The sequence below is a fragment of the Teleopsis dalmanni genome, chromosome 2 (genome assembly GCF_002237135.1).
Source record: "Teleopsis dalmanni isolate 2A chromosome 2, ASM223713v2, whole genome shotgun sequence".
Taxonomy (NCBI): Eukaryota; Metazoa; Arthropoda; class Insecta; order Diptera; family Diopsidae; genus Teleopsis; species Teleopsis dalmanni.
In genome coordinates this window covers 147,114,585-147,142,445 of record NC_051847.1, presented here as the reverse complement: position 1 = coordinate 147,142,445, position 27,861 = coordinate 147,114,585, and the positions used below count along the sequence as shown (strand labels likewise).

Sequence of the window (27,861 nt, the reverse complement as noted above, 5' to 3'; positions counted from 1 at the left end):
TGTTTTATTTTGAAGTAAGAATTATGACAATAATTACGTTTTGCATAACAAAATTTTAACAAATTATATAACAAATTGATTTGTAGAATCACTTAAATGGATTGATTTTAATATAATCAAAGGAACGAAACTTGTTTCATCATCATTAAATATTACTAATTTTCTTGTAATTCTAAATAAGTTTGTTTTTTAAAGATATTTTTTCTAAAAAAAGCAATTTCTGTTTTAGCATTACTTCTTTCTAATACTTGCGAGATATATAAAATCTCTTCACTTCTTATACGTAGGCTGTCAGCACTTTCTCATTAATTTGCTATTACTAATTTTTATTAGTCTAGTTAATAAATTAATGTATATTATACGTTAGTAAGAGTATATTACGATATATATTTCTTTTGGTAATACGTAGAATAATATTTGCTTATAATTATAATTTATTCTAAACAAATTAGCAAACCAATATGAAACTGCAGTAATAATTTATTATAAAGAGATTAAATAAATTATTAAGCTAATAATATCAAATATAAATTAATTATAAAAAAATTTCCTTTATTAACATACAGGTTTTTGAATTTTATTTAACTTGAGGTGTCTTATGAATTATTTTCCTTTTTAAACAAAGCCAACTTAGCTTGAATATGTTGAAGCCGATTTGGAGATAGTTCATTACGCTAAAAATAAAAATTTATTAATATAATTATGTATTATATACTAACCAATTCAAAATAAAATTGAAAAAACAATAATATCAGTTGCAACATTTGTGCTATGTGCAAAATTGTGTTCAATATTTGCTATTTACTCACATCACTGCGTATTAGTGACACCTTCTGGCCTGCAGTCAAAACATTCAGGTTGAGATTCTCATCTGCAACTTTATTGTCCAGTAAATGTGTGCCTAGCGCATAACTGCCATCAGGATTACGAGGTTGTGTTAAATTACTTTGAGCTTTTAAGCGATTTAAACGATCCAACCAGTATTCAGGATCCACTCTAACATCACCAGACGCAGTAGTTGTCGATATAGAGTTTTGCGTCAAAATATTTGCATCTATTATAATTTTAGAACGTGATGACGCTATTTGATTATTATATGAGGATAGAAAAAGTACGCAAATAAAATGTGAAGCAAAAATAAAATTGCTATTATGTGTAAAAAGAGTGCAACGTGTGCACAAAAAATTTAAAAAAAAAACATTAAAAAACCCTAAATATATGTTGGGTCAATCAATCTAGAACGTAAAAATAATGTATATTTTTTTAACCCTTATCCCAATCAACTTTTTTTTACTGAAACATAAAGAGCAATGGATTGGGTTTGTGACCCGGAGTTACTCGTGAAAAGTGTACCTGTGATTCGTTTACTCTATTTCAATATCACTGCTCGCCTATTATTTATGTAAGGTGAACACAAACACAAAGCATATTTAAAAGAAGAACTCAAATCGAAAGAATGTTAGAACAACAATACAATAAAACATTAAGATCAACTGTCTAAACGATGGTTAATAAATACTTTTTATTTCAAGATCTAAAACAAATTATTTTAAATATAATAATAATTATTTATAAATATAAATGTTTTCAAATGAAGAATAGGGTGAAACTCAACAATTAAATTAGCATTTTAACCTAATCCAACTAATTCACATCTGTCATGTAAATATATAATAATGTCACGCCTATCCACTTCGGACATGTATATGCTATAGTTTATTTCATATTCGTGGTAGTCATCAACCCAACAAATGTTATAATCATTATTCTTTTTTTTATATCTTCAAAGACTACAAAAACACTAACTAACAAAAATACAAATAAGTAACATCGTAACCAAAACAAAGATCAAATAATATCTCTATTTGTTATAGAGATGCGTTTAGCCTATTAACGGTTGATGTTGAATACAACTTATAACTATAGGTATATATAGACAATTAACATATAACAGGGAATAAAAACGCATATACTGATAGGGTAATAACAAATTTTACTGAATAAGGAATAACTATAGTAATAATATTAAGAATAAATAATTATCATGAATTTGTTCTGTTGCAATTTGAATGGACGTTTAAATATAACTGAGAAGATCTACCAATATTCTAATCAAATAAATGACAACTTGTATACGTGTTATAACCATGGACCGAAAATTAGTTATTTCAAAAATTTTTATGAAAAAAAGCAGCAACAAAAGGTTTTCTAAACTCATATTTAGGGATATATATTTATCATTCTAAGATCTTTTATCATTAATAGTATGCATGCTTTTAATATATGAACATTTTAAAATAAAACTCAAAAAATAATAATTAAATTTGCTTTATATTATATTCCTCAAAAATAATTATTTTATGTGCCTTTTTATTTTTTCGCGCAGAAGTAACTCTTTAACTTTTGCTTTTTATTTTAAAATGCCCAAATAACTATTACTTTTGCATTATAAATATAAAAATCATGAATAACTGACACTGGCTGCCGAATATATTTAAAACGAAAACATAAAATGCATTTATCATACAAGGTAGTTGTTTTTGTGATTCCATACAAAATGTGCACATTTCTAAATACAAAACGACTCAGAACTCACTACGAGTAGATAGTTGCACTTCGAGAGATCTATCCATACCCTACCCAATCAACAATCTAAGTAAGGTGTGTTATTAATTTCTTTATATTTCATATTTAACACATAGCTGCCCATACAAATAAAGTTAAGATTTTACTGATGTTTTAGTTTAATAAACTTGTAATCTGATTTGTATGAAAAATCAATCATGTTCGATCTTGATAAGAGTATTGTTATTATTATAATAAGAGTATTAAATGCTATTACAGTATGATGAAGTGCAAGTGGCAGAGGAAGCGTTTAAGAGAAAAATTCTCGGTAACATATTTGGTCCTCTACGAGTTCACCACATTGACATATTTGAGCATCGCTGGCGAGCTTATATCGTAAGGCTTTATGTCATTTGTACTAAGACGCAGGGGAAGACCATGCAGGGGAAGACCATGGTGGAATGGACACCAACCGTGCTTGATATACTAGACTGAAAAAAGTGCATACGCAGCAAAGGCGCCTACAGAAGAGTGTACATTAAGACGATAACTAGTTTTCATAGTGAAATAAGCAAGTAATTGTATTTAAAGTAGCAATTGAATAAAGACCCCCATATATCAAAAAAAAAAAAAAGCTATACAGAGACCCTTCATATATTTAACAAAAAAAAAAAAAAAAAAATTAAACGACATACCTAAACGATTATCTGTACTTGATGTTGCCAAAACGGCAGTTTGTCCCAAGTTATCCACGTTTTTATCTACTTTAGCACTTGAGTTTCTTTCGATTTCAGCCAAGCCGTCTTCGATGTATTTTTGAAAATTGGGAGTTGCTCCCTTGAGGAATGCACTTATGTCTATGTTTGGATTTTGTACCTTTTTCAAAAATATATAATTATTCAGATGTTTTTAAGACACAAAATTATTTTAAAAAATTTCTTACCTTAAATTCATATAATTTTTGTAATCCCTGCTGTTTTGTTTCTTTATCTGAAATGAGTTTAAATATTTGAGACATCACTTCTGGAGCTTGACTTAAAGCGCGTTTAGAATACAGTTCTTTAGCAGAAGTTGAACGCTGAGGTGCGCCTGAAGGAATGGTACCATCCTTTTGTAAATTCTTAAAGTAATTGAATTAATGAGAACTTTTATGTATTTCATATGTAAATATATATATAATGTTATATATAACTACTTTTGTCGCATAATATTAAAACAACATAAAAATAATAAATACATTGATTATTGGAATATATATATGATCCTTAAATAATAAATATTTATTTTTGCTTCTTGTGGAAGAAAATAAATCAGACTTTCTTCCGAAAAATAAAAACAAAATATCAAATTATATATTTAATAATATTGTAGCAAGAAAAAACAAAAAAAAAAATAAAATACAGCAAATTATTCGATCATTCAGTATTCAGTAATTTTCAGTATAACTATATTATAAATTATTTTTTAAATTGTTTTGTTTTTCATACCTTAAGTATTCTCAATAAATACGAGTGTAATTCTGAGTGCCCAGCAGATGGCGGTAAATGATCTAATATAGCATTTCCTTTAATTTTGGCCATATTGTGTATAATTGTTTTGATTGTACGCAGAGGCGTATCGGTTGGACGTGACTGCCACCAAGCGCTCGGAAGATCTAGCATAAACTGATTAACTTCCAATAGTACGGCATCATAGTGTAGTTCATTAGAACGTTCTGATAGCATTTTCACGTTTCTCCAAATGCATTTCATAAGTAGATCAGTAAATTTAGGCAAGCCAGCAACAGGACAAGTTTCGCGCAACAAACGTATTAGTGCACTTTAATTAAAGAATGTATAAAAGTTTTATATATAAATATATATTTTATAGAAAAGTATTAAAAATAATCAATTTATTTCTTTTTTTTTTTTAACAAATTGTATACAATTGTTATAAATGTATTATTTTCTTTAATTTCATTTTATAATGATTTTAATTTTGGACTTTCTTAATTTATTTATATATTCTTTTTATTTTATTTTTTTTAAATCTTAATTACTTTTATAGAAAATTTGTTTTGTGTTAATTAATTTTATGTAATTTATTTAATTATTTGTTTATTTTTTTATTTTATATGCAAAAAAAACAATCTTCATTGCATGCATTTCATATACTTTTTTTTCTTACCAATTTAAGTTCGTAAAGTTAACTTTATCCAGTATTTTCAGGCATATACCATTAATAACCTTATTGTATTGACTATCGTCACCATTATTTAGTTTTTGATCAGCCATTAAATTTAACAATACAGTCATTAGGTCCTTTATACAATTAACACTCAATGTTCTACCAAGTGACTTTGAATAGAAAAATGTGTATAATATAGAGAGCAGTGGTTGATATACAATCACAGAATCTGCTTGAGGTACTTGAGATAAATGCTAGAAATTTATAAAATTTAATTAAATAAAATTTGTATAAAAATAAGAATATTTATATTTAAATACTTTTAATTGCGCCAGTGCGCTTTGTATGAAAAGTTCTTCATAATCACGCAACACAAGCTGTCTCTCTTCATAATCAAGTATCTCAGTGATTTCGTTTATAGCTGCGCGTGCTTTTAAAGTATCGGTGCTGCTAATACCATTGATGATTTTAATTAAATTTGGATCCAATTTTGGTAAACTAAAAAATAGATAAATATAGCTAAACATGACAAAAGATGCAGTTCTAATGGGCATTTAAAAATTATATAAAAATGAAAAATTCTTAAATTTATTATCTAACTATAAGACAAGAACTTTAGTTCTACAAAACACAATAATAAGAAAAAATAAATATCTAAAACATTAACGCATGTTAATAGTTTCTCTGGAAGATCTAACACATACAATGACTTCAAATATTGAAGTTATATATTGAATCGGTGCAAATAACAAAACAAAAATGATAGGAGTTTATCTTGGGGTTATAAGTATACTATTTTAAAAGACATAAGTTAACACCCGCGACCTCTCAAATCCGGTCCATAACTTCATTAATGGCATAATCATGCGATATTATTCGATGGCCAGATTGCTACTAAACGAGACTTCAACTTGTTTGTCTGGAAAAGTCTTGTTTTGCTTTGGTAGCTCTCAACTTTATAAGCGAAATTTCTTCACTTTTACTTAGGCTACTGAATTAAAAACATGTTCTCATCGTTTTATTTAAATATAATTATTAACTTATACAATAAGTATATTACCCCTCTCTAGTCCTATATGATATGAAAAAAATGTTTATATCAATGATATGAAATGAATGGTTAATAGCATATGACATAAGGCATTCCTCATGTTAAGAAAATATTTGTTATAAATATTTTAGTTTCATTGGAAAAATATAGCTTCTTGATTAGTTGTTACGGGTTTACTTTTGCCTTTTCCATAACATAACAATTATTTTTTTTTTAACTTGTTGCTTTGTCATAGCTAAAAACATGGCCTTTTTCAACAAGAAACATACTGCGAACTGAAAAAATATTCAATGTGTTTTACTAGGACTGGTGAAGTATTTAAAGTTTTTGCAAGGACTTCACAAAAAATAATGTCATTAAAAATGAAACTATAATATTTTATGTATCGGACCGACAGTTCAGAAACTTTATCTTAAATGGTAACGATATCCAAATCCGAACATTATATTTTCATATTTTATTTGAACTAAATTCTTAGTAACCGATTTCGTTCATTCATTCAAACTCTGTATGAAAAATAATTTAATTAATTTTTATAAAATAAGATACGATGTATACAAACATAGAATGATTCGTTTCGTTCATCTTATCTAAAATGTAATTCATAACGTTTTCGATGTTGTCTTCACAATGTTCCAATATTCACAATGTTCATTGTAATTCAGTTAATATACTATTATGCTTTAAAAGGATATATCGGTGACAAAATATTAAATATGTTATGTTCAAAAACTAGAAATGAAAGTATATATACCATCGTTCAGTACCGGCTGTTGGACAAGTTTCACGTCTACTCTTTAATAATAATAATAATAAAATAATAATGTATACTACCGTATATTACAGAGCTAAATGCCAGCATTTTTAATAAATCTAACATTTTTAGTATATAATATGGTTACACTTGTTTTCAATAAAAGATAATTGCTATAAAAATAGCTGTTAATTATGTTAAATAATTAACAGTTAAATGACTCGCAATTATTATTCAATGCATTTGTTATATATATGTATTATATTAACATATTAAATTGTGTTATAGAATTATTAATTCTAATAAATATATATATTAAACAAAAAAAAAAAAAACAATAACAATTAGGTTAAAACACAAACACAAAATAATTTTATTAATTTATTGATTCACTACCAATCCAAATAATTAATAAAAATAAAGACATTATGATTTGTACATACTTAGCTGGATTATTCATATGCTGTTGTGATGGACTCATGAATGGTGAGACGACGCCTCTACCTGGAGGAGTTGAATGCGTTTGCATAAGATGTGAGCGCGCTATCAATTCTTCGAACTTATCTTGCGGATATTGCACACCATCACGTGTTGGTATAATCTTAATGGGTTCGTACAATATTGAAATATCGACAGTTGGTACTTCTTCTTGTTTGATTTGATCTGCACGCACCCAACCTTTTTCGATATCAGCAATTACATCTGGATCTAAACCGAAGGGACCTGTTGATTTAATTGGTTGTTGCGTTTGCGTTAAATGTAATTGTGTCGATGATGGTTGATCAAAAGTTCTGTATGAAAAAATATTATATTATTATATTTCAAATTTTAATTAAAATAAACGAGATTACAGTAAAATTATAAAAAAGCAACACAACAACACAAAAAAAGTATACAAAAGAAAAAATAATAAAATAAATAAACATTAAAAACAAACAAAAATTAAAAATATATACATATGAAATGAATACCTAATATGTAAAGTTAATAGTTATTAAAGCTTTCATTTGAATATGGGTATTTTTAAAATTTTTGTCTGACTTTTTATTGTATGTTTTATATTCGTTTAAATTGCTGCTTTTTATACAAAGTGTGTTCCCTAATAAAATATTCTAAATGTGAGAGAAAGTTCCTTAGTCGAAAAAATGAAAGGAAATGGTGTTTCACAAGATAATGATCTATAAAAAATAATTTCACAATATGTAGTTCTGAACCACCATAACTTCTGAATTGATTTGAGTACTAAGGCATCTTGGGTATTAAAACATATATTTAATATGCTTAAAATTTGTATAAGAGTTTAAATAAACTATTGTTAAGATAAAGAGAACTTTTTAACTGAGTGTTTTTTCTTTGACAACTAGTATTTCGGTAAATATAAAAAATGTAGTGCCCTCCCATTCGATTTTTTTTTCCATTCTTAGAACAAGGAATCACCTACTCACATATGCAACTCTGGCATAGAAATAAGTAATAGAAAATATATGTTATATAGTTATACAATATATAGTAATGGAACGCAGTTTATGCCTACATACATAGACAGTTAATATATGAAATTTAAATTTAAATGTAATAAAATATTAAGGGCATGGTAATGTCTTGATCACAACAACTGAACAACTGAACTTATTACTGCCTAAATAGCAAGCAAATATTTATTGAAAAATACATTACAATGAGAGCACGTTGTTGTTTATGCTCCTATTAATCCATTATTTAAAAATGCTATTTATTTTAATTTTGACTAAATCTGTACTAAATATAATGATAATTCAGAAAGCCAATTGAAGCTGTTAATTCTGGAGACGATACTTATACGAATAATGTACCTTCAAAATCACTTCAATAAAAGCCTTTTAATATACACAAAAGAAGACAATCAAACATATGAAAGTTATACTATATGTTGACATTTTTGTTATTAAAAATAAAGTTAATTTAGTGTCAATCTTATGATTTACTATTTATTTTAACTATTGATTTGTTGTAAACATTAAAAAAAAGGCAAAAATTAAATAAGAATTGCTTTAAACTTAAATTTGCTTAAATAGATAAACCAGTATTTCTTCAAAATTTTAAATGCTGTCTATAATGGGAAGATTTTAACATATGAAATTGCGATGTTACTATATATACCACATATGCGATATGTTAACTATATATATTCATAGTAATATAATATTTATGTTTAATACAATTTTTTGAAATTTAAATTTCATAGTCAGACGTATAATTATTATAAAGCAAAATAAAATGTAAGCGAAATAGAACATCTTTGATAATAAAAAAAAAAAAGATAAAAAAAATATTAACAGATAAAAAGATTTTTCTTTAAAAAATTGGTTTAAAATATTTTTTTGTATTTTTATATTCAGTACTCATTGAACCCAAAATTTAACACAATGTTTATTATATTTAGTTTTTATATTCCAATCATTTGTTTAAAAAACAAAAACAAAAAAAGAAACATAAAACAAACAACATAATACTTGAATATGTATTTAAAACATATATCTAGTTAGATAAAAATTTGAGCATTTACAATTCAGTTTTATGAAATCTATGTGAATTTAAACAGTAAGTAAAAAAAACTTACCAGTAATTAATAATTCTTGAAATTGCTTAGTTGCGAAACTTGATTTCTTTTTTTATGAAATTAAAAACGTGTGTTAAAGTTCAGGTTCAACATGCAATGAAAAATTCTTAAAGAAAAATTTATCAAAATTTTGTTCCCTTGTTTCGAGAATCGGGAATATAATAAACAATTAATTAAATAGTTGCATTCATTATATAAAGTTGCCAATAGCATATATTTATATATTAAACACTGTTCCATAAATACAGACAAATATATGGACAAACAACACAAAAATAAAATATTTTTGAAATCACAGATAAAAATATATGAAAAATATATGTAACAAAAATTATATATATTTAAGAAATTATTACGCTTCTCTTTTCAACGAATGAGGTATATGCAAAATATTTTCGTCCATTTGTTTTTGACGCACACTTGCAAGATTATTACTAAATTAAAAATTTAAGAAATTAATAATTAATTAATTAATAAAAACAATATATAATAAATAAAAGCAATTTTTCAATATAATAAATAAGGCATTTTAAAAATTAATTTATTTAACTCTACTTTTTAATTAGTTTTGTCCACATGCAATACTTTCTAATATATTATTCACTTACCTAGGTGATTCATGCTCTTCCGGCAACGGGAGTTCATCGTCACAAATGCTAGGATTAGAATCATCAATTTCAATACTATCCTGTTGCACTACCTGCACGGCAGGTTTCGCTAATTCTACAGGAGGCGTTGGCTTTTTTGTTTTTTTAGCACGTTTTATGCGTTCATCTAACATTGACATATCCTTTTCACTCATTTGCCCAATCAATTTGTATATTTTTTCTCCTGCTAGGAAATATGCACTCACTACTGTGTTTAAAGCTGCATTGCGTACCGCATTATCACGATCAGATATATGACGTGCTATTTCTTTCAATGCTGCTTGTTGCGTTGGTTGGCAAACTGTCATTCCATATGATTCTATTAAAAAGCCAAGTTCATCCAAACATTCTGTGCGTTGACGTGCATTCTTTGATTTCAGTCCTTCCATTAGAAAACTAAACAATTTAGTATAAGGATAAACGAGCATTATTTGTCGTAATAATGTGCGTGTTGCATTACGTATAGCGTCTTTAGGATCACCAAGCTGCATAAAAAAAAAGATTATTTAATTTCATATATTAATAAACTGTTAATAAAATATTATATCCTTTAAAATAATATTAATAAATAAACAGAACATAAATAATGTGACAAAAATTTCATTTCGGAAGTGAAAATGAACATGTTATAAAATATGACTAAATGATGGTATATTATATAAAATAAATATATATAAAAAATGTGATTTATTTAAAAATGTGTAGGTAATTAAAATTATATTAAAAAAATTAAAAAAAGTGAATTTTCTACATTTGTATTTGGCGAAAAAATCACTTTAATCACGTATTAAATTTTAACTAAACACATTTACAGTTACTGAAATGAAATTAGATGTAATTAATTAGTTAATATGGCAATTGCATTCCTTCCAATAATAGTTCAAAATTTTTTGCCAAATTTGTTTATGTGCAGAATATTACAGATATACTGCAAAAACTTCCATTGAGATAGAAAAACACCATACTCTGTTCAACCAATCAAGAATATATACAATAGAATATGTCAATTCGACTCGATCATCCATCGGAAAGTTTTTTACCATTAACAGTTATATTCTGGATATATTTTTAGTACTTAAAAGTGAACAGATTTTATACGAACATTAATTTATTCAATATCCAACTATACAGCGACCGACGTTCTTACATAGACTTATATGAAGTTATTGTCCTTAGATTACAATTTTAGAATATTGAAAGTGGGACAATGTCATCTCCAATGATGTATGCCCAATTTCCCAAATGTTATATTCAGTTTTAAGAAATAACTAGCTGTTTAAATTAACTTTTCGAATATTGACTTCAATATTGACTCTGAAATATCAGGACTAATTCCAATAATACTTTTTGTCACGTAAATCATTAGTTAATGTTTTGAAAAACTAGCCTAATTACCTAAGCCAATATAAATATAAATATTGTAAGCGATAATGGAAGAAAGGAGACGTAGAGGTAGACCATGTCTCCGGTTGCCTGATCAAGTTGAGTAAGCTCTGACCGCACTTATTGTTGGAGACTGGAGAAGGTGAGTACGCCTTCTCTGATACAAATATTTCACAGAAAAAAATTTCTCAATAAATGAAATAATATTACCATACTATATGTGAGATCAGTAAATTAAGATTTGTACCTTTAAGAGTAAATGCGGTATAAATGCGTAACCTTCGTTTTCAGCTAAAATATATTCCAGTTGCACCAATTGACTAAACACTGAATTTAGATATTCCAGACCCTTAATTATTACAGAAGGGTTTGTATCATAAAAACGCAGTGATAACCATTTTAGTATTAAATCAAGATTGCAGATTAAAGCTTTGGGGTTGCTGGGTAAATCTTCGCTCAATGATTCTATCACTTTTAAATGATATCTGTAATAAAAATAATAATTAGTATAAATTAAATTAAATGTATTCATTTTTTTAAAAAAATTTCTATTTCAAGTCGCTTAGTTCTGCATTTCATTTGATTTTATGATTTAAAAATTAATATTTAAACTATAAGCATTTTTAGCTAAGCACAAAAAATATTGTGACTGAAAGCCCATTTTACATATCTGGAATATGTTATTAGATAAATGCGAATTTACTATAATTTATATTGTTATTACTTATAAGACGACAATACTTATTAATTTTTTAAAAGTCGAAATACAAAACTACGCCGTTGTTAGTAAGAAAACGAATATTAATTTTACCTAAAGTCATCATGAAACATATTTGCCAGTAATCGTTTATTTACATTGGCTGCAATCATTTGATCCCTTAATAATTCCGTAAACTCTTCACGTGGTGTTGTGAATGCCCACCGCAAAACACGCATTTTTTGTTCATCAATCAAGCGCTGATTTTTCATATTATTTACTGCCAATAATGGTGAAATGTCGATCTCCTCTTCTTTCTTTCGTGAGTTACCAGCTGTTTTCTCAGGTGGTGTGGTTTTATTTGCTGAAACTTTTTGTGCGGCTCCACCGCCACGAACAGTTTTTTTGGGTTCTTCTACAATCGGTGCTTGTTGCTTACCTTTCGGTAATGGCTTAATAGGTAAATTAGGACGTGCCTTATCTAATGAAGTTTGTATATCTTTCTTAGCAGCTGGTTTTTGTTTATCTAAAGCTTTGATCATAGCATCAAATCCAAGATGAATCATAACACCGAGTACAGCTTCATTAGCGTTTTTTCGCACATCAGCATTTCGATCACAAATGTGAGCATAAAGGTGAGGTATTAGAGAAATTAAATCATCTTTCGATATTGATTTTGGCGGCATTTGTGGTAAATGTTCTGCTAACCATTGCCATAATTCAGTTTTTAAACTAGGAGAACCTGATTTTAGAGCATCCGCAATCATTTCACCTATAATTGAACATTTAAAAAATTTAAGAAAAATAAATACAGTAAAAATTATTTTAATTACCTTCGAAGAACTCCTTATAACCACCTTTTTCACCAAAACTATTTATACAATTTAAAGCGGCAGTGCGTACAAAACTTTTGCTATCACCAAGTGCATGTAATATACCAGGGAATAGTGTTCTCACATATTTACTGCAGCCTGAACCCATAGCATTAGCTAGTTGTTCACAAATTGCCAAAGCTGTTTGTGCGATTTTGGCATTTGAATCGAATAATCGTAGCGCTAAAGCTGGAGCTAAATCACCAATTGAAGATTTTATTAATTTTGCTTCACTTATAATAGCTTGCACTTTAATAAGTCCTTCATTACGGTTTTTCCAGTCTTTATCACTCATTTCAATAAGTAATAGTTCCGTTATTTGTGGAGAAATGTCAACGCGGGGTAATAAATCTGTTAAATTTATTTTCTCACCACCACCTTCGTTCCGCTGTTCATCATCATCGCACGTTTCATAATCAGCTTCTTCGTTTTTATTTGCGGCTACCGCAGATTTCTTTACTCCCCTTATAGGTTTTGGCGGTTTTTCACCAATATTTTTATCTATTTCTGCTTGAATTTGAGTTTTCAGAGCAGGTTTTTCATTGTCAAATAAAATCATCAATGTATTCCCCATAAACATAGCCATTGTGCCGAGTAGTGTAATTGCTGAACTTCGTACCACAGGATTTGTACTTTGCACTGCTTTCCGTAAATCATCAATTAAAACCTTTGCTTGAACTTGGAAGCCGAACTCTAATACACATTTATTGACCCAATTCAAAGCTTCTGACTGCATTTTGGGTGATTTTTGTTCAAAAGCAAAACCTATAACTTTTCCAACAACATAATCAAGTTTTGTTGCTTCAGCAAATGCAGTAAGTACTTCTGCAGCCGTAGTTCCATTTTTTACATCAGCCAACTTTTCTGTAATTTCGTTACAAACAATATCTACAGTTATTGTTGTTAATGGAAATGTTTCTGCAACAGCACGTATGATATCCAATTTATGTTTAAGGACTTGAAAATTCATTTCCTAAAATATGAAAAGATAGTATATGAGAATTATAATAAATATAAACTGAAATACAAATAAAATAGTACATTAACTGAAAAAACGATTTTGGGTGTATATTACCTTCAAGCCTGGTTTTCGTCCACTAATAGTTCGAACTAACACTTGTGAAATTCCTGGTGTTTTAGGATCAAACTCTGGTACCTGTGCTAATAAGTTTTCAACAGCTGCAAGCCGATTCTTCCAGTTCGAATCTACCAAGCCTTGCAATATATCAGCAGCGATTAATTCATCACCTTTAGCTTGTACTTCCTCGGGTGTCATTTCTCTTTCAGTCGCTAATGATTTTGAAGAGGCTGACTTTGTGGCACCGCCACCAATGGCGTTCGAATCTCCACCACCAGTATTTCGACTAGCAGCTTTTTTAGGCAACGCTTTTTTAACGCCTGCAGTTGATGGTCGTACAACCGGTTTTGGTTCAGTTGAACCGCCTTTAGAAGATACAGTGTTTGCTGGTTTGGATGTTGGAGCAGTAGCTGGTCGTTCCTTTTTAGCTCCAACAATTTTGACTTTAATTTCTGCGTTATCGTGAAATTCTTTTATTTTAGCCATTTTTAATGCATCTACATCAACAAGTAATGGCGCAACTGTTTTTTCACCCATCAATTTCATTAAAGTGCCAATTGCTTCGGCAGAACTATCACGTACATTTGGATCGGGTTCATTTAGCGTCTTTACTAAAGTAGTTACTAGTAATTTTAATAGCTTTTTATTAATTGCTGCAGGCTGTGTACGTGCAAATGCACGCGACAAAAATGAACCTGTTTCTAATTTAACAGTAGGGTTCTTACTTCCCAAAGATTCGACAATACATTCTTGCATAGCTTCAAGATTAGTTGAGGGGTAAATTGCATCGATAGCCTCACGTAATGCTGTTACAACATTTGATTTCTTCTCTTTGAATTTTTCCAGAAGTGTAGGAAGACAACCCTATATTTATATTTAAATATATTTGTAACATAAATGTTTTGTTATATTAGTTTTAAAACTCACCATTGCATAGGGAGAGAAACGTTTACCCAAACCTTTTGCCAACATAGCCAAACATTTACCACCCATTGCCACTAATACTACGTTAGAGTCTTTAGCAACTATTTTTCTTAATGTATTTATCAGTGTGCCGTACTCCCCACTTTCTAGTTTGGGGTTTTCCGTTAATAGTTTTTCTAGCGTTTCCAATGCCTCTTTTCGAATAGTCCACTTTTTTTCTTCAAGTTTCTCATAAAAATCTTTCGGTATTTTTGAAAGTATATCTACTGGATCCATAAGATCCATTGGATCAATTTCCTCAACTTCTGCCTCCCCATCCTCATCTGAAAAAGCAAACAATAATAATTGAAAATATTTATTGGATTTACTTTAACACTTTAAATAATCATAACATAATTTCAATATATATTTCATATTTTACTAGTTGTTTGTATATGGAGTTATTAATGACAATAATAATTGTTAACGTAGAGGAGATTTTTAATACTTTTTTAGGGTAAAAAACTTAGGTGTCCAGTGTTATTTCGCATTCTTAATCTGATTGTAAATGTAAACGAAACTAAAAATTTTGCCCTTCATTCTCAGAGCAATTATATATAATCCTGCTTATATACAAGAAAGAAAAGGAAACATTAAATATTACTGCATGTTACGCTTTGACACACGTCCTACTTTGTGTGGTTTGCATAAATTGATGCGGCACGTAGGGTGCAATGTGAAATCATACGTAAAATAACATTCTTAGCTTTGGAACAACAGTGACCACGAAGTCTTGGAGTCAGGCTCCACAAGTTTAGGAGAAATGGTTAGAATACTGTTAGTCTTTCGTCGTTCGAAAATAAGTAAGTATTCTTGTATATGTTATATAGGGGCTATTGTACGGTTTTCAAACAGGAGTGCAAACCATAAAAATGGTACATTTTGTTATGAAATCTCATACAATGAACAAGTAAAGTTTTCACAAAAATGTAATGTAAAGAGAAGGTGATTACGTGAAAGATAATATACTTAGTAGTATAACGTCTTCAATAACTTTCGTTACAGGTGATTAAAGGAGAAGGATTAAAATATACAGAATAGACCGCTCAAATGTACAGTAGGATGCAATCAAAACAACACGCAATCAGCGTTTTGAGTAACTCTATATCTATCGTTTTCTTTATAGATGAAAGTCCTATAAAATCAACGTAAAATGTAGTACAAGTAAAACAGCTGAAAGTTTTTTTATTTTACTCTTAGATATTTTATCTAAGCAATTAAGAATAAAACCACAGAGAATTATACCTACACTATTACTAAATACTACAACTAGTACTGCTTAAACAAAATCTTATCTCAAAAGATACGAAATCAGTTAAAATTTAAAATAAATATATTAATTACAACGAGTTTATCAGATATTCATTTAAAATAGCATGACGATATCCGATTATATGTCTCTAAGTTTAAATTTCTTTATATTATTTTTAAATTTACCTGGTTCCTCAGCTTCTGCTGCAGCAGCAGCTATTTGCTTTTGTTTTTCTTGTTGAGATTTCAGATATCTAAAATTAAATGTATGTTATGTAGATAAATGATTTTATAATAATAACAAAATTTAGACATACCTGACAGGTTCAGGTTTTTCACCTTTCAATTTGTCAAACTCATCTTCGAGTTCTTTAATCGTAACTTGGGGTAAAGTTGATATTTGTTGTTTCATAGGTGCACCAATCCAACTAAAATAAAAAGTATGACATCCAATTTTATTAATAAAGATAAATAGTAATAATTTATTGAATAGACCTTAAATTATATTTTATAGGTAAAAGTATTAAACTTTTAGGTTAAATATCTGGTAAAATGGTAAAAATATTTTAATTTTGATAATATGCCGATTCTCATAACAAATCGATTTTAATTTTAGTTTCTAGTTAAATAATTGTATCTTAAATAAAAAATATAGTCTTAAATAGTTTGCTTATAACCTGAATAAAACCTTTATTTATAAATTATATATATTTAATCCTTTAACACCTAGGAGGAGCATAGGGTCGCGAGTTGACATAAAATAATTGGTATAAGAAATGTATAAACCAAGGTTTTTTTTGTTTAATATAGAACTTGTTACATTGTGGATTTATTTAAATTTTTCGATAATGAAGATCAAGATTTGCTTTAGGTGCAGTCAATAATAAATTTGTAGTTTTAACTACAATAATATTATTTCGAGATTCGCAAAGTTACCACAAAAATTATACCAAAATTCTTCATTACCTCCAACCGCTATTTAGAAATGATAACCTCAATGCTAAGAACAGGAAACTGATATATAACCAAATAATTCGTCCGTCACTTCTATATGGTTGTGTAGCGTTTAGCAAAGCTTCAAACACTAATATTCACCAGCTAGAAATTGCACAAAGCCAGGCTCTGAGAAGACTTTTCAAAGTTCATTGGTACATTAGGATGAATGACATACTCAGGGATCTCAAGATTAATCCCATCAAAAAATACATAAAGACTAGAGCCCTGAAATTATTTGCGAAATCTAACAGACTTACTAACACCGCGTTATCAAATCTCAGAATGGTTACAGGCTCCTCGGGGAGATATGCAGATCTGAGGTCAATTATTGCTTAGTCTAATGAAGTGATAAACAATAATCCAGTCAAGGCGCAAAGAGGGGTTTTGAAGAAACCTCGCAGTTAATAGAGAGTAAAAGTGCTCAGGTGCACTGACTCAACTAGCCGCAACATAATAATTTAAATTTTGTATATAAAGTATAATAAATATAATAGTAATATTTTAATAAGAACCATTAAAATAGACTTACTATCATAACTACAACAACACCATTCACTAAGATATAACATAAAATGTTTGCAATGATTTCAGGGACATGTTACTATTACTTTATAAATTCAAAAATAAGATAACGGTGCTAAGTATTTAAAGTATTACAAATAGTAGTGTTCTCAAAATTCTTATATTGTTTCAGTATTCTCTATTTGTTTGATATAGTGTAATTTCTCCAAAGACTAGTAAAACTTCAATAATGAACTATATTGATATTTTTTATCTTTTAATACTTTTCAGACAAAGTAATTTAAATACTATTTTATATAATGTAATAATATAGGATATATCTACTATAAAATAATTTTTTCTTTTTGTCTTCAACAGGTAAATGGTAGACTGTGATACCAATGATTGTGGAATGTATAGCCTGCGAGTAAATTAAGAATTAAATTGCTTAAATAGGACGAGATGTGAGAACATTTTATATCTTCATTAAACATTTCGCATAGATACAACATTCTGGTGGCTGCAGGCCCGGTCGTGTCGTACGTCCCGGAACCACTTGTAAATTTCGACCACCAAGTGCCGTTCACCATCCCCTAAACAAATTATACAATGCCTACAACAACATAGCAAGTGCATTTGATTACAACAATAGTTCAAATTTTTTTATATATTTATAGATGTAGAAAGGTGAATAAAAATTCTGTATAAATTATACCCGGAGATGGAGAAAATATATATATAAATAGTAATAATTTTTGATACAAACAATAAAAAATTATATAAATTTTAAAAATATATTTAAAAATATATATACGTTACCGATATATTTCAACAGCTAACTGTTTTCCCTCATCTCGCACACCTTTGTCGCGATCGCTCATTAATGGTGCTAGTTTCTTAATTAACGGTTTAACATTTATGACTTTAGAACCGAAATCATGTAGTGCCAATGTTGTGGCTGCAACGCAAGCTGATACGATTTTTGGATTCTTATGTTCCATACCCTTGCAAAGTTCTTCTAGAACTGCGTCTTGTTTCTCAATTTCAACATACATAAGTGTTATTTGTACGGAGAGGTCCTTAGTCTTTGTTTTAGGCGCAGCTATACATTTTTGTACAATACCAGACATAACATCTCCAACTGTTCTATTGGCATGTCCACAGCGTTCGACAAATATTAATGCTGCTTCAAGACCTCTCTCTTGCGCCATTGCATTTGAATCCACAACCATTTTTTTAATGAGACCAACGAATTTCATCCATTCTGGCGATTTATCATCGTCAATGTCTTGAAATATTTTAGCTGCCTCTTCGTAACCATCAACACGAGCCTTCCATAATTTATGAACGCAGCGCTCGTCAATTGGCAACTTTTTATATTCGGTATCCTCCGTCATTTTGACGTTCTATGGCAATATGTGATACGTGGTTAACTAATTTCAAAGTTCTAGTGTTGAAGCTTATATTGAAGTATCTTCTGCGTTTTCAATAACCACATAAAATTCAGCACTAAAAGACATAAGAAAATTTATTTATATTAAATTCAGCAAAAATTTCACCAAATTTATTTATTTTTATTTTTTTATTTATATTTAAATTAAAACTGTTCAAGCATTAAATTTTGATTAAAGATCTTTCAAATTTTCAATGTTAGATTGATTTCGGTTATTTTAATAGATTTTCGTAAGAAGTAACGTTATGGTTCAGTGCTTCAAAATCCAAGACTTATATGTATGTAAATATGACACCATTGAATGGAATTACGCCAAATAAGTAGCTTTAATGTAGACAATTATTAATTACCCTTACGTAAAACCAATCATATATCAATCAAATATTTTTTAATTATAATACAAAATATATATATAAACTATGAGATAATCTTCTGACAGCATATGTATATATGGCACATACTACAATATGTATAAGAGTTTTTATAGTTTGTAATTTGTATATTGTCAAATAGCAATTTCTTAGTACTTTAATTTCGGAATTCCTTAATACATAAAGATTTTTACATCGCTGCTAAAAATAAAAATTCTTCGTCCGAAAAGCAAATTTTTTTTAGATTTTCATGCAATTCTTACCTACTGATCGGACGCCAAGCTTTAGAAATATTTTATAGCAGCAAACAGTGCACGTACTCCAATTTTAGAAATTAGAATAGGCAACTAAAGAATTTTTATTTAAAATAAGAAATTTTTTTTTCAAATAAAGGCAGACACTAAAGCATTTTTATGGAAAAAATTCAGGTAATTTTGGATTGACTCAAATAATGTTTTTATACACTATTTGTAATAGTATCATCAATATTTGGATCTTGAAGCCACGTAGAATAGATAAGAATAGTAAAAGAAAAGAAACACCTATATGTGAATAATATGAGCAATTTCTCTCCGAGTTTTTTAAACCTGGAAAAAAATATGTTGATATACAACAAACTTATGGAAACTCTTAATCTTAATCGCCACAACCTTGAACTCTTCTATTGTATCTCACAATTGAAAAGATAACAGTTTGAAAGAATCGCTAACCAAATTCATAAATTAATTAATTAAGCACCAATGTTAAATACCATGAGTTATTGGAAATAACTTCTCAATTTTTCATATTCTCGGTTTTTAACCAATCCTATCGAAACAAGAAAACACTTCACAAGGCCAATATAACAATAGCATTCTAACTACTTAATTTAAACTGCAACTTTAGTCAATATAGTAAAGTTTAATTTAACATGAAATGTTTAATTATTACAGAATAAATTGTCCTAACCACAAATAAATATAGAATCTCGACTGCTATAACATCTATTTTGTTTCTCGTCCCTTTAAACCACAAACTTATACTTCTGTCCCTTTGGTATGTACACATATGATCTCATGTATAACATTTATATTCCTCTTTATATTTCGGGAGTAGCTGAATTTTGCGATAATCATATTGGACACTATCTATTTAAGCATTCATATATTTACTTTAGTTTTCTAATATATCTTTACTTTACATTCCCGAGATAATTCTCTCGCAGTGATTAATATTTTAAATATAATTTTGTTTTTTTTTGTTTAAAACTGAGTATGTTGAAAAAGGAAAATATACAATTTTTGAAGGTATTTTTATATTATACCTTCGATTTTCTATTATATCGAACATTTCTTCCACTTCTGATCGTAATTGTTAAATAGTATATAATATCATTACAATAATGAAGAGAGGAGGTCGTATGATTAGACCTTCTCTCTTTGTGTAATAAGAGAGGATTAATTATTAAATTAATTATTTATAATATGTTTACATCACTTTCCAATTTTCATAAACAAACTACAAAATCAAAATTATGAAACTATACCTTCTCAAAAAAAGAGCCTAATAGTTTTTATCTATAAAATGAAAAATTATTATTATTATTGATTATTTTGTTTAAAGATATTACCACCAATTTAAAACCATAGATTGATCTTTTAATGTATTGTTCAACCACAACTGATTTTTTACTTTTTATTAAAAACTTCAAAAATAAAAAAAAAAACTATATATATAATATACATATATAATATAGATATATAATAGAAATATGAATTTTGAATGTCAAAGTATTTGATTTGTAAACAAAAGCTTACTAAAAATAGTTTATGTATGTTTATTATTGTACAATATATTTATACTACGCTATGGTATTATCACATTTGTTCAAGTAATGAGTAACACGATATTTTTTTGTTTGTGTTTTATATTAGGTCCCTGAGAATAGAAGGATATAAAGTAAAACTAATGTAACTAATATAAATTTACTTTTATAAATACCAATAATACCACCCCACTTTGTTTTTGTGGAATATATTTGTAACCATAATTTTCATTAAACCCAGAGGTCAATTACTACGTCTCAAAATCAGAGCTAGGAAATAATATCATCTATTGAAGATTATAAAAAGAAAAGTCAAACATTCACTCACCTACTAGGTTCATGTCCCACAGAATTGGTTGTGAATGTGCACATTCAATATGCCTGAATAGTTTTCCAACCAAAAGCAAATTCACCATAAAAATGATAAATCTAGAATATTTTTTAATAATAATTAAACAATTTTTGTGTGTGTATAATGGTAGTGATATGGTCCAATTATTCATTTTTTCAGAATGTGTTCATCCTAATCTATCATTCAGATCCCTGTGGTGAAAAAAAAATATTGAACTGAATTAAATTTTAAGAACTTATCAAAAGGAAGTTTTTTGTGGTTATTGGTGTATATAAACCCACGCAGGGAAACTGCATTACTCATAATGCAGTGGAAACCTGCCGGAAAAAGAAACCATTAAACACTTTCAGAAGAAATAGATTTATATTGAGGTATTTCTTCGACAGCTTATCAGACTGTTCATCGGTAAATACGAAAAACTTTTTAAATTATCTAAATTCGACAAGATAGATTTAATCTGTATTCTTCTATCTTATGGTTTCCTGTGATGAATGTATTAGCAAAACAGCGAAAAATTGCTAATCAAGATTGTCTACCACTGCAATCAAGCTGTAGCTGTTGCTATTAAGGGTAACAGGTTTCACTTACAACTTAAAACCTAATACATATATTTCATTTATGCATTTCTTAAGAAATATAACAAAAAAATTTAATAATAAATATGTATACAGAAGCAGGAGAAAACCTTTTCTGTTATAACAAAGGCATTATATGTTATTTACTATGACCAACTTCTAACTAATTACATACGAGTGCATAAAATTATTTAAACTAAAGTGCAAACACATAAGTTTGTGGACTATACTTGCGAGTGTGTTATTTTTATTCTAGTCTGCATAAGTAATGAATTCCATTTTGACACTCTTAGTCAGAAATAGAAGAATTATAGATTTTTATTAACTGAATACGTAATTAACATTTAACAATGTTATCATTGCTAGGCTGACTAAGAACACTGTGGGTATTAAACTCCAGAACTTATACGTGTAATTTTAGTAGACTAACCACTACACTACGATGACCACGCATGATTAAGAATAAACTTTCTAAATCCCGCCAAAAAACTAGGAAGTAAATGTTTTGCTAAGTACTGGTTCTATTTTTTTCAATAATAAAACTGATTTCTTTATGTCTCTCTCAACTTGTCTGTTTATTGTTTTTAGTAATTAAATTGTGGTTATTTTGAATTGACGTGTTGGCAGTCGACTGTAATCGCATTAAAAAGCGCAGACACTTTTGTGCGGCATTATTTCTAAGTGGGTGTCCACAGAAGTCTCTAACGATTTAATTTTTTATGTTGATATTTAAAAAAGTTAAATAGTATGAAATACAATATATTTATAAGTAATGAAATAGGAAAAAGAATTGTTACAGTCACGTTATGCAACGACAACAGTAATAGTGACAACATAGGAGCAATATTTTTGAAATGTTCAATAGCAATTATTGGTCATTTACCTTAATTGCAAGCCTAAGCAACATGTCAATTAGAAACCAATATATGAGTAGAATCAAACACCGGTCACATATCACTTCAATAAATACACAAAAATATTTAATATAATTTTATATATTTTTTGTTTTTTCCTAATATTGATTTGAATTTTCCAAAAATTTTCATGGTAAATTCGTTACTCATTGTTTTGATATTATTTAATATATGATAATGTACATTATGAGTATGTTTATTACTAAAAGGTGATGACGTATGCAAGTATCTCTTATTCGCAATGCTCTTTAGAGGTAGAAGAACTGAACTCACTGACTCACTTTTCTGAATGAAATCATGCAAAACACGCAAAGTCGCACTGAGAATTAAAGAAAAATATATTTCTTAATCAAATTATATATAAACAAAGTTGAAGAGAAATTTATATATTAACGTAATATATACAATAATATGTAAGAATATTATAAATAATACAATTATAGAGTTGTTGCATGATTAATTAGGATAGAATAAGGAATAATTTTAAAGCCAAATTTTGGCATATTTATTTATTACAAATTAATCAATTTTGTTTTGGTTCACAAAACAAAAATAAGAAGAAAAAATATATATACAACGAAGCACAGCCCATTTGTTAAATCGAATGAAGACATTATCAAAGAAATACTATAGCTTTAGTAATTCATTTATTTTTGAAGAAGTAAAAAAATTATTTATTTGTTTTTTGATGCTCTCTTTTGATAATTTGACGTGCATCAAATTTTGCGGGCAACGAATTTTAATAAAGTTGGCTATTTTGAGCAACTTTTTTGCTACGCTATACGCAGATATAGTTTATTTCTCGAGATATCTAGGTTTGAAGTAATTAATTCATAACATTGATTACAGTTATAACAACTACATTTACCACCTGGAGTATCTATTTGCTGTACGGGCTGGCTTTCACGTCGAAACGCCCGATATTCGAAAACTAAACTATATTAACATATAGTGAAGGTAAAAAAGTTGTTCAAAATAACTAGATATTTTTACTATTTTCGTCGTCAAACGGACATACTCGGTCATTGGAAACATATCGTATATTATATATGTTCTTGGCACAGCAAAAATCTGCATATATTTTAAGCATAATTTATAAATTAAAATATTATATAAAATATATAATATTATTGGAAATATATATATTTATTATATAATATATTTATATATTACTTAAATACTCGAATATTGTTTTATTTTATTTTTCTTCCTTCCTTTCTTGTTTCTCGTATAAAATTTCTCTTAGCTCGTATAAAATTAAAACAGACATGTATATATTATTTGTGGCAGAATACTTTTAAGAAAATTAAGGTGCAGTACATTACCAAATCGATATTATAGTCTATATAAATATAAGGTACAATTCGTGTGAGTACGCTATAGACTTAAAATTTATATTTTTTTCGTCTTGGCTTAGAATCTACCGTTGATGTAATAAAAAGAGATGAAAAATATAAGCTTTTATACAGTGGAAACTATATTTTCTCGGTATTAAGTTCCTAGATTAGGTCCTATACATAAGAAAAAGAAATATAAATGCATGCACAACAAATAATGCCTCTACAAAAGAATAGTATTGAAATTTAACAATTAAAAATAAATATAATTAATTAATACAATTATTCTGTAACTGGTTTATGATTTCGTTCGAATATAACACAACAAGTAAATTTGTTAATGAACTTTCATAGGAAATTAACAAAATTTCAAAGTGGAAACATACTAGAGGTGGAGAACTATCGATGGCACTATGATGATTTTCCACTATCGATCTGGCATCGATGACAGTGCTAGACTATCGATAGTCTACGATAGTTTGTCATAGCAACGCTTCACAAAAAAGTGAATTTTAAATTCTAATTCTAAAAACATCACGGGGATAAATATTTCCACATATCCACATATTACTTTTAAATAGTAATGATGAAATTTTTCTGTGGATCCGCTACTTCAGTCAATTTCGAGTGCAAGATCAGTAATGTTAGACAAACAGTTTTAGAGCACTGAATCTCGACTAAAAGAAAAAAACATTTATATGATGTTATTTTTAAACAAAAATCTTTGGTTACTAACATAGCAACTTTGTCGAAAAAAGGAAATGAAATTTATATTTCTTTTATTTTATTTAAGTAGAATATCTCCAAAAATTAAATGAAATGTGTTATATTAATTAAATTTTAGTTAAAATTTAAAATAAAAACATGATTTTTTGGATTGCACAGACATTTGTATTGAAATTAACATACTATCGAAAACTATCGATAGTTTAGAAAAAAACTATCGCTCACTATCGATGGTGCCGACTATCGATAGTTCTCCACCTCTAAAACATACAATATACAAATCGTCAAGTACGGCATTGGATCAGTTGACTAATATACGCTAAATCTGACCTTCAAATTTGGCACGGTACGAAGTCAACCCTATGTACTTGCAGTCTTAAAAAGTTATTTACGAATAATTAAATACAACAATTAGTTCCAAAGACCACTGATGATGGGTATTTGGCAATACTCGAAACAGCTGTATGGTCAGCCAAAAATTCAATTAATTAAACTAATATAAAAAGAATTTTTGTGATTGTAGTTTACTACTTTTCGAAAAACAAATTAAAATATTTTCGAAAAAAAAAATTTTAATTTGAAAGATTAAGAGTTAGATTTTTAATACTTATAACAATAAAAAAATTTTGTTTTTTTTTATATACTAACTATATTATTGATAATATTTTCCGAAAAAATCTACTATACTAAATATTTTTTAAGAAAGAAAAAGGCAGTTTTTATTGCAATGAAATTGAAAGATGACAAAGAATCGACAGTCATGTCGAAGAATCATGCTTATCTTATAGCTCTGAAGAATACCCAATTTTAATATGTGAGCTCAAACAAGCTATAGTAAAGCCACAAAAGATATTTAGAAATGCTAATGTGCTGGATAAATCACACTTTTAAATACCATATAACAATATTGCTCGAAAGGCATCACTAAGGTGAAACATGCAAGGTTCTACGCATTCTGATCATTACCTATTATGAAGGAGAAAAGTGAAGCACAAAATAATGAAGGCTATTATTCATGGAATAAAAACATTACTTATTCCCATAACTGAGTTCGATATAAACAGATATACTTCATCTTGGAATACCACATCATATAGGTACATACGTATAATTTTACAATAAATGCCATTAATTATGAATCAAGCTTTAGCTTAATCGTATTATTACACTAAAAAACTTGTTGCAGTTTAAAATTGTAAGCGGGTTATTCAGCTGTTTTATCACGGTTTTATTAATGGACTGAGTGTAACTATGTTTGTTGTGCTAACCGGCTATATTAACTTTTCTCAATATAAGAATAAATAATTGTTTGAATGGTTGTCACATATGGTTATAGAACAATCAAAGAAGTTTAGTAAAGCAGTCCCGTTAAATTTGAAACATAACTAAGGTAAATAATGCTTATAGTATCTTTCCACTGGCTTCGTTAGACCAGTTAACTTATTTGAGATTGCTTGAATTACTTGAAGCTTAAGTCAGTTATTTGGTCTAACTAAGCCAGTGGAAACGTACTATTACGTAAAGATGACCTAAACAAACTCACACAACGACTAGGTGCACCGTTTTGATTAAATATTTTATTTGTTTTACAGTGATTTTTGCAGGTTCGATTACCTGCGTTCGTTCGTTCGCAAACGATCACTTTAGTGTGGATGCACCTTAAGATAGTGAAGAATCAATCCAACTAAATTAGTCCGTCAGTTTAAACTACTTCTTCCATAACTGAAAGAAACTCCGCATATGAAAATCAAATGCATCTATCTAGATGAACTCTGCATATGAATGAAATTAACGAATCTATTCAGATTTATATCGAATAAAAATTGCATATCGTAACTTTTAAGAAGTTAAAAAAAATATCATAAATCTGGGGTAAATTCCTTTATAACAATGCGCATTTAACCAAAAACCATTTATCCAAAAACCGTTGCGGTAAATAATTGTAATAGTAACAATAATAACAATATAATATGTGTAAAAGATATTAAGCTTCAGCATAGTTAAGCCACTATGACCGCTCCAACTGATGTTTATCATTTAGTTTCCTTCTTTATGCGGCACTTTGAAACTCATCTTTATTGTATTGCCCAATGCAACACTGATCATTTAAGAGAGCGCTATCGTCTCTCTATCTCTTTCCAAAATATATTTCACTTCAATCATTTCTTATTTGTATATGCTATCATGCATTCGCTTATATTCGAAATAACGGCTGATATTTAGCCGCGAATGCTTGTATAGCAAAATTCTTTCTAATACCAAAAGGATATAAGGACATGAGAAGTGCACAGATGTTTTTCGTTTCGCAAACGAATTAAATGAATATTTAAATAATTGAAAAGCACTGGTGGAATTTTATTAGCATGCACATTATTAAGCGCTATTATCACTATGCATCACTGTACACAACTGAACTACATTTGTGGCACAATAAATAGAATATTTAACTAGATACAAAATGAAGTCAACTTACCGTTGTATTTTTGTTGCTCCTTAAATTAAAAAGTATTGATTTAAATTAAACAAAAAAGAAAACAGCGGAAATAAAAAACAAAGAAAACACCGTTTGCCGTTTTAAACTTACACGCCCAGTCTGCGACGAAATTATTAAATTTCAGTAATTTTTAAGCAATATAATTTATATTATTTATAATTACAGACGTTGTTATGAAAGCTTAGTTGTAAAACGTAACTAATAAAACTTCCTGTTTTTCTTTTAGTCCTCGCGACGCACAATGTAATTCGATTTTTCACAAAAAGTAAAAGCGCAAGCAAAGGAAGTTATGGAAAAGAAACAAAACAAAAC

General features: G+C 28.3%; 1 protein-coding gene and 1 long non-coding RNA gene across 9 annotated transcripts; one reads left to right on the top strand and one right to left on the bottom strand.

Moving 5' to 3' along the window:
* Positions 1-552: 552 nt before the first annotated feature.
* LOC119677901 (protein mini spindles) lies at positions 553-27,802 on the bottom strand. Of its 7 annotated transcripts, none has more exons than XM_038089476.1 (20): positions 27,713-27,802; positions 27,529-27,648; positions 18,343-19,032; positions 16,344-16,454; positions 16,213-16,280; positions 14,740-15,059; positions 13,810-14,676; positions 12,696-13,707; positions 11,977-12,634; positions 11,413-11,650; positions 9,744-10,267; positions 9,492-9,569; positions 6,980-7,327; positions 5,052-5,229; positions 4,732-4,985; positions 4,053-4,383; positions 3,509-3,685; positions 3,261-3,441; positions 810-1,081; positions 553-674 (listed from the first exon to the last, which is right to left on the bottom strand). In XM_038089476.1, the coding sequence occupies exons 3-20, from the start codon at positions 18,918-18,920 to the stop codon at positions 597-599; spliced, it is 6,273 nt and encodes a 2,090-aa protein (XP_037945404.1). In that variant the 5' UTR covers positions 18,921-19,032; positions 27,529-27,648; positions 27,713-27,802; the 3' UTR covers positions 553-596. The 7 variants fall into 7 exon arrangements, with proteins under 7 accessions (XP_037945404.1, XP_037945405.1, XP_037945407.1 ...); XM_038089477.1 differs by having other exon boundaries at positions 27,717-27,797; XM_038089479.1 differs by lacking the exons at positions 27,529-27,648; positions 27,713-27,802 and adding exons at positions 20,873-20,903; positions 20,957-21,042.
* Positions 25,215-27,861, top strand: LOC119677904. Of its 2 annotated transcripts, none has more exons than XR_005252299.1 (3): positions 25,215-25,401; positions 25,758-26,152; positions 27,776-27,861. It is a non-coding gene; the product is annotated as an uncharacterized LOC119677904 (long non-coding RNA). The 2 variants fall into 2 exon arrangements; XR_005252300.1 differs by lacking the exon at positions 25,215-25,401 and adding an exon at positions 26,242-26,445 and having other exon boundaries at positions 25,725-26,152.

What these genes read in the sequence shown, in the direction of transcription:
- LOC119677901 (XM_038089476.1), bottom strand. Translation starts at nt 18,920, where the DNA reads ATGACGGAGGATACCGAATATAAAAAGTTGCCAATTGACGAGCGCTGC. An exon ending in AGCAGAAGCTGAGGAACCAG is followed by an intron (nt 15,060 to 16,212) that starts GTAAATTTAAAA and finishes TTGCTTTTTCAG; the next exon opens with ATGAGGATGGGGAGGCAGAA. An exon ending in AAGTACAGATAATCGTTTAG is followed by an intron (nt 1,082 to 3,260) that starts GTATGTCGTTTA and finishes ATAATCAAATAG; the next exon opens with CGTCATCACGTTCTAAAATT.